General features: G+C 39.8%; 1 protein-coding gene across 1 annotated transcript in view; it reads left to right on the top strand.

Moving 5' to 3' along the window:
• Nucleotides 1–2,525: 2,525 nt before the first annotated feature.
• C1H12orf50 (chromosome 1 C12orf50 homolog) overlaps nt 2,526–8,732 on the top strand; it is a 29,816-nt gene continuing 23,609 nt past the window's right edge. The window contains exons 1-3 of the mRNA XM_065397505.1: nt 2,526–2,579; nt 4,668–4,787; nt 5,825–5,948. Coding sequence (XP_065253577.1) covers nt 2,526–2,579; nt 4,668–4,787; nt 5,825–5,948 — 298 coding nt within the window. The remainder of the gene's footprint in view (nt 2,580–4,667; nt 4,788–5,824; nt 5,949–8,732) is intronic.

Below are 8,732 nucleotides of genomic sequence, written 5' to 3'. Positions count from 1 at the left end.
ACAAACTGCATAATGGGACTAAATCAGGGGGCCTGGATAATTTCCATCCAAGAATATTAAAGGATCTGGCACATGAAATTGCAAGCCCAATAGCAAGGATTTTTTAATGAATTTGTAAACTTGGGTGTTGTACCCTCTGACTTTAGGATTGCTAATATAGGACCTATTTTTAGGAAAGGAGGGGGGAAGTGATCTGGGAAACTACAGGCCTGTTAGTTTGACTTCAGTTGCATGCAAGGTCTTAGTACAAATTTTGAAAGACAAAGTAGTTAAGGACATAGAGATAAACAGAAATAGGGATAAACTACAACATGATTTTACAAAAGGTAGATTGTGTCAGACCAACCTGATCTTTTTCTTTGAGAAGATAACTGATTTTTTAGACAGAGGGAATACAGTAAATCTAATCAGTAACGCATTTAATACAATTCCACTTGGGAAATTATTAGTTAAATTGGAGAAGATGGGGATTGATATGAGAATTGAAAGGTAGATAAGGAATTGGTTAAAGGGGCGAGGGTGACTATAGCAGGTCATAGTGAAAGGTGAACTGTCAGACTGGAGGGAGATCACTAGTGGAGTTCCTCAGGGATCTGTCTTGGGCTCAGTCTTACTTAACATTTTTGTTGATGACCTTGGCACAAAAAGTGGGAGTGTGCTAATAAAATCTGTGAATGACACAAAGTTGGGAGGTATTGCCAATTCAGAGGAGGACTGGAATATCAAACAAGAAGATCTGGACAACCTTGAAAACTGGAGTAATAGAAATGGGATGAAATTTAATAGCACAAAGTGCAAGGTCATGCACTTAGGGACTAAAAAGATTTTTTGCTATAAACTGGGGATTTATCTGTTGGAAGCAACACAGGAGGAGAAAGACTTAGGTGTATTCATTGGTCACAAGATGACTGAGGTGCCAATGTGATGTGGCCATGAAAAAGTCTAATGCAGTCCCTAAGATTCATCAGGTGAGGTATTTCCAGTAGAGATAGGGAAGTGTTTGTACAATTATACAAGACACTGGTGAGACCTCATCTGGAATAACGTGTAATTCTGGTCTTCCAAATTTAAAAAAGAAGAATTCAGACTGAAATGGGTGCAAAGAAGGGCTACTAGGATGATCCAAGGAATGGAAAACCTACCTAATGAGAGGAGGCTCAAAGAGCTTGGCTTGTTTAGCTTAACCAAATGAAGTCTGAGGGGAGATATGATTGCTTTCTGTAAATATCAGGGAGGGAGAGGAGTTATTTAAATTAAGCACCAGTGTTGACACAAGAACAAATGGATATAAACTGACCACCTACAAGTTTATGCTTGAAATTAGACAAAGGTTTCAAGCCATCAGAGGAGTGAAATTCTGCAACGGCCTTCCAAAGGGAGCAGTGGTGGCAAGAAACCTAACTGGCTTCAAGACTGAACTTGATACATTTATGGAGGGGATGGTATGATGACTGCCAATAATGGCATGTAGCTGATCTGCCACTGCTAGTAGCAAATATCCCCAGTGGCTGGTGATGGGACACTAGATGGGTGGGGCACTGAGATACTACAGAAAATTCTTTTCCAGATGTCTGGCTGGGTTCGCAGAGTCCTAGAGCCTGGGCTCCACCCCGAGCCCAAGTTTCTACACCGTAATTCAACAGCCCTTTAGTCTGAGCCTCGCAAGCCCAAGTCTACTGGCACGGGAGGTGGGGAGTCCGTTAGCATCCCTGCAATCATTGGACAAACAACAATCTGTAACCCACTAACTCCCTCTTTTTGTCCTATGACTGCCGCAGTGTTAATGGGCCACTCTGCCCCTTCAATGGTCCCTTACATAACTACTTATGCTAAATACTCTGTTCCACCTTGCATTTTGCTTTGACCTGAGAGTTCCTTCCCCAGACTTGAAAAAGAGCTGTGTGTGGCTCAAAAGCTTGTCTCTCACCAACAGAAGTTGGTCCCATAAAAGATATTACCTCACCCACCTTGTCTCTCTAATATCCTGGGATCGATACGGCTACAAACTATACATGTTCCTGCATCAAATATTTATGTGAATGTTGTATATTCTCTAACTCATGTGAATTATGTTTCAATCTGTTTTGAATCAGAGAAACACTAGGATAACAGACTATTTGGAACAACTTCATTTTTTTCTATTTTACTCAACAGCAATGGAAATAAGTGAGCAGTCCCAGTCTAAACGGTCATGTGATGTCATTTGTGATGATGTCATAAGAACTAAAGTAACAATGAGAGAAATTCTGGAAGTTTGAATTTGTGCACTCACTAGCAACCACTTTCAATGTTTCATCACTTCGGCAAACCTGGAGAAGGTACCGTCTGATTTGTAATTAGTTTAAATATAATTTTGAGATATACTATAATTGGAGGTCTGTTTTTAAAAGGAAATAGAGCTTAGATCCTGAAAACCACTGTCTTCAGAAAAAGGAGTTTTGTTTCCATACACATTGGTAGTTCTTACCTGTACGTTTATACTCTTCTTGTATAAAGACAGTGGAGTAGAAGTACAAGAGGTGACAATGGCAGAAGTTGGGAATGACTGCTATTTCTATTTTTATTCCACCTGCATAAAGGTAAATATTGTAGAATTTACAGTGGTTTGCATCTTTGATTTTCCTGCTGTAAGGAGGAGTTTATCGTTTGAACTTACGTCTCTTCTTTATATACTGATATATATGTTACTCTGTGTGTGTCTCCATACATGTATATTTGACATACCATAGGTCCTGATTTTGAGAGATGATGAGGACCTGCAGTTTCCATTCACCTCAGATTGATTTGTGGGTGCTCATTAGTTCTGAAAATCAAGCTCACACTCTAAAGGGGTTTAATTCATGAAAAATGTGCACTGTGCAAGGTGGACTTTTGTAAACACTACATAAAGATCACTCAACACACTTCTGTTTCATTTAAACAACTTTTTTATAACCTGTGATAAACAACATTTATAAATTTGTTAGACAACAGGAACTTTGCCTGGTATTGATAGTGTGACTAACTGACTTTCCTTAATACTGCTTTTTTGAAATCACATCATTCCTGATATCAGAGGGGTAGCCGTGTTAGTCTGGATCTGTAAAAAGCAACAAAGAGTCCTGTGGCACCTTATAGACTAACAGATGTATTGGAGCATAAGCTTTCATGGGTGAATACCCACTTTGTCAGTCACATGACATTCCTGATGTTATCACCCTTTGAAGAAGTGCTTGTGAGAATGGGCCCAGTAGGCAAAGTCAATGGGGTGATGCAGAAGTCTATGTTAGTACATCCAGTTGCAGGATTAGGACCTTAGTGAATAGGTATTACTTTCAGTACAAATCCCTAGCATATGTTACCAGTCTGGCCAGCTGCAGTGATTTTATTTAATAAAGTAGTGCATTTTACAGACAGTACTCCTTGGCCCTATTATAATTAATGTATTTTATGATGCTCTGAAAAGAGGAGTAAATGGTATTAAAATTCATAGATGTTACTAAATTAGGAGGTGTTCCAAACTCCAAAAATGGTAGAGGAATAACAGAAAGAAAATAAAATGAAATTTAACCTGGACAAATGCTAGCTAACACAAGAGAGCATTTAAGTAGTATGCATCATACCACTCCATGCTCCCAGGTGGTGAAACTACATCTATAAGACTGCATGTAGTGGTGGGCACTTCAGAACCAGAAAGATATTGACCGGCTGGATGGAATCAAAGAAAGAGAACAAAATGATTAAGTAGCTGGAATGTTTGATTTATGAGAAAAGATTAAGGATCAATCTCTCAGTCTGCTAAATTTACTTTGTGCTGCATAACACCAGCTGCCCCGATATCCCTGCTGTAAGGGTGAGGAAAGAGTTGTGTCAGTTGGTGACTGGGGCTGGCATGGGGGATGTGGTTGAGCTGAGCTTCTCTAAGCCTGATCTCCTGCTTTCTTAAGCCCCATTATAGGTCTTACACTAGCTGCGGATGTTAGAAAATGCCCCCTGCTACTCTGACGTCCTGTGACTGCCACTGCCCACTACCTCTGAGCATAGCTCTTATGTAATGGAGAATAGGGTACTGAAAGAACAAAATCTATGTAGTTTGCTTAGTGATTACTATGGGAGAGTTATGTTAACATTTGCTAGTATCTGAGAGCAGTATAAACAACAAGGAGGGTGAGGAATTGGTTAGGGTGATCCAGGGATATAAATAGGTGTAAAGGGATAGAGCTGGGCAAGAGAAATTTAGTTCAAATATCAGGAAAACAGTAATACCCAGTAGACTGTGGAATAGTCTCCCAAGTTCATAAGTAATGGGAGCCCCATATCTTCAGGTATTTAAACTAGACTGGACAAAGCAATTATGGCATAATTCATTATCAGGACCTGATTTTCCCCCCATTTACACTGGCATAAATCAGTTGCAGTTCCATTGAGGCCAATGGCCTCTTCTGCCCTCAACCGCACATGTGTAACTCCCACTGGCTTGGGATTTTTACCTGTGCAGCAGAATTGGGCATAGTGGAGCTAGCATCAGTGAATCATGTCCTAAATTTTTTCCGTTGCTTGCAGGTATGTTGTCACAACAATAATACAGACTAGTGTATTGTCCACTTCCTCATTAATAAAGAAGATATAAACCAACTACTGACGCATCTAACATCATACAACTTTGACTTGCCTTTTTTCTGTGTTAGGGTTCCAAGTGCCGATTCCGTCACTGTGAAAAAGCCCTTGGCAGTGAGATTGTGTGCTCATTATGGAGAGAGGGAAGGTGTTCACATCAGCTTTGCCGATTTAGACATATGGAAATACAGGTAGATAAGTTTCTTGAAGTACACTCATTCTTAAAGCAAAACTGACCCTCACTTCTGTTAAACTTCACATCTAACACCCAAGTTCATATTCAAATATGAAGACCTTGTGGCACCCAGATACAAGCTTTTTTTTATTTTTCCAAGTCTGTGGCTAGCATGCACTGCAAGCTTTAAAACTTGTATTGATTCAAAGTCAGTCACTGGATGTTAATTGCTTTTCTGATTTTCCTTTCATAATAATAATAATATCCTTTTTATAATAAAAGAATACAAATGTAATACTTTGAACTTATACAGCAGATTTCATCCAAGGCTCTCAAAGCACATTACAAACATGAATGTATTTAGTTTCACAACATGCCTGTGAGGTAGGTATTATTATCCCTATTTTACAGATAAGAAAACCAAGCGCTAGTCTAGATGAACAGTTAGTGCGCAGTAAGTGCGGGAATAAGTCTACCTCACATTAGTGTGATGCATGCTAACTGTCCATGTGGACCCTGCTACCACACACTAAAAGTTCTCTAGTTCACTTTATTCTGTTCCCATTTCAAAGCAGAGTAGATCAAAGCACATTATGGAACTTTTAATGTGTGGTAGCAGGGTCCACATGTACAGTTAGTGTGCGGCACACTAATGTGAGATAGATTTACACCCCAGCTGGCTGCGCACTAACTGTTCAAATAGACAAGCCCTGAGACACAAAAATTAAGTGAATTTGGGGTATTAGAAAATTAATGTTTTTTTTCTAAGCATCTCAGAAAGTCTGTAGCAGAGCCAGGAGTAGAATCCATTGCCTTGATTCTGATCTGACACCATTATAACTCCATTGATCTCAGTGAAGAAATTCCTAATTTACACTGTTGTAAAAGATCAGAATCAGGCCTCATGTATCCTAGTCCTATGCCTTCACAACAATACCATATTTCTTCTTTTTTAACTGATATATGGTACTAATCAGTGTTCTGTCCATTATTTTTTGTTGTTTGTTATAATCATCATATCTGAAAACTGTCCCTTTTTTATTTTTCCTGTAGCAAAAATACAACAGAATCTCATGTTTCTGGGAAACGCAGCCTTTAGGCTGTGTGAGGATCAGTTGTGTCTTCCATCATAGCAAACCTCGTAATATAAATGGACTTTTTTTGCCACCTAGTAGCAGTGAGTAAAACTATTTTCTCAATAATTTGCACATTGAAATAGATATGCTAAAAATGTATTGGCCACTTCTAGTGTTGATATAAACCTTTGTAGGTGAAGAAAGACAGCATTGCAGATTGGGTGGAATATGATCTGAAGACAAGGTTAGTAAAGGATTTATGGTTATGTTTGACTAGGGTTCCCATAGGAATTTCTTTGGCCATTGTGTTAGGAATTTCTGTAGGTAACAGTTACATCAAAGGTGATGTACTGAGTAGCAACTCAAATTTTAATCCATTTGTCTCACAAGTGAAAAATTATACACCGTAACATTTTACATGCTTTGTGTATCCTTGATGTGCTGAATGACAGTCATGTGAGGCAGTGATTTGTGTATAAGCAGTCAAATCTAGTTTGAAGAGTTTGTGATATAGGAAATCCCTGTACTTTTTACTACCTCTGTAAAGCTTTGGGCCTTGCTAACACCCACTCTCATCCACTTCCAACTACATAATGGCCTCTACACTGACAGTGAGGTCTCTTCAGGGCTTCACTCAAACACAGGAGCTGAATGTTAAAGCAGTACAGTACTTTCTTCACAGCATATAGTATTCATTTGGGGTCATTTATGCAGTCACAATTTTAGAAGAATGTATACTGTACATTACTGCATGGCCATGATTCATTGGTTAACCATACATGACTAGTGGATTGCAACTGTGTGGGCAGCAGTTACACCTTCTCTCGCTATTCTTTTTAATTTCCCCCCACTCCCTCACATACATACAAATCAAGGAAGCCTTCTAAAACAACATCTGAAATAATCCATTCCATCTGTGGGAATGATCTACTGATCTTAATATAGAAAGAAATAATCAAAAATGTTCTCCTTCTCTCCTGTCAACTGCTGGCTGTTCTGCTCACATTCCTGATACAAATGATCTAATTTATACATCTGAAGAGGGTGAGGGTATGTAAAAATTTCTCACTTATAAGTTCAAAGCAGGTAACCAGCCGAATGTCAATAAAAAAATAAGAACTCATCCTCCTGCACCGGTTTTACAGCATCTCTTGGCATTTGGGAGAACACTGTGTTTTCAAAGTGGGGTTCTGGCTGAGTGGAAAACTTTTTATTTTAAGATTCCAGTAATGGAGCAAGTGATTAGATGTTGATTAAATGGTGAGCTTTGCCAAATGGGAATGTTTTTGAGACAAGTGCCTCATAGTTACAGTGAACCAGAGAGTTAGAATCTATGTAAACCTTTTCCTGGTGTAAAACACAGCATTCACAGTGGCCACAACATGGTGTATGCTACTCCAGAAATTAAAATACAATGAACAAGTGAAATAGGAGAGAACTGATTTTTGCCCTTGCAAATACAGGCTAGCTAAGTAAAGATACATTTTAGATTCCATCAATTGCCTTCAATTATTAAACAGTCTGAGGTGGGGAAGAGAGTTAGCGCATAGTAACTGTGGTGATGAAAATAGAAAATCTCAAAATGAAGGACAGATTAGATTTAGCAGATAGGAATAGCAATAAAATGTTCACAAAAAACAACACCTACAAACATTTACTATTTCATATTTTGGTTTACTCAGAATGTTTACTATTTTTTATTATTTTTACTATTCATAAAATAATGAAAAAGTTTAGAAACCTAGGCAATATTTTAAAAGAAAAAGGTTCTTTGCTGGGTGTGATGTCACCAGCAGTCTATGATGGGACATCACACCAAGTCATGGAAATTTTAAATTGCATATGTATGAAATGGCCCTCACTTGGAGACAGTTAAAAGTAATTTCTAATGCTGCATCACGTGTGCAAGTCACTTTTAAGTGTTTTTCCCCCTTAATTGACTTCAGTTAAGCCTTTCAGGCTGGGCTCGTGGGGATGGAGGTAGGGAGAGAATATGTGAAGCAAATACTTCTTAATTATGATTTCTCTTTTACTCTCTGCTTTCCAGAAATCCAGACTATTTCTGGAAAAATGGCTAGTACTTTTTCAACCCTTCCTAAAGCAAAACTCCTACCAACTTTAATGAAGTTTTGCCTGAGTTAGGTCTTCAGGATTGGGATCACCATATGTACACATCCAGACTCTGGAGCCAAAGCTACTGCATATGATATTCTTAAAGAATACAAGGTTGTATTTTGTGGAGTAGGTTGTTTCATGTAAAGGTAGACCTCAGTGTCCCTCTTATGGATCTGTAAACCAAGAAAAGTGACTGTAGCCTTAAGGCAAAATATTAAAGACCAACTCAACTTCATAGAATGGGATGGTGTCAGTGAGTGTGTCACAGACCCTACTGATTGAGGTCAACATTTGGATCAATATGGACGCTAAAGATATCGGGCTCATGCTGAAGTCAGTGGAATAATAACTTCAGTGGGAGTGTTATGTAGCCCTTAAACAATACATGTGTGATGAATCTTCAGTTCATATTTGACTTAAGTATGACTCTAGACCAGGGGTCGGCAACGTTCGGCACGCGGCTCGCCAGGGTAAGCACCCTAGCGGCCCAGGCCAGTTTTATTTACCTGCTGACGCGGCAGGTTCGGCCGATCGCGGCCCCCACTGGCCGCGGTTCGCCGTCCCGGGCAAATGGGGGCGGCGAGAAGCCGCAGCCAGCACATCGCTCGCCCGCGCCGCTTCTCACCGCCCCCATTGGCCTAGGACGGCGAACCGCGGCCAGTGGGGGCCGCGATCGGCCGAACCTGCCGCGTCAGCAGGTAAATAAAACTGGCCCGGCCCGCCAGGGTGCTTACCCTGGCGAGCCACGTGCCAACATTGCCGACCCCTGC

This window comes from Emys orbicularis, chromosome 1 (assembly GCF_028017835.1).
Source record: "Emys orbicularis isolate rEmyOrb1 chromosome 1, rEmyOrb1.hap1, whole genome shotgun sequence".
Lineage (NCBI taxonomy): Eukaryota > Metazoa > Chordata > Testudines > Emydidae > Emys > Emys orbicularis.
This window is presented reverse-complemented; position numbering and strand designations above follow the sequence as displayed.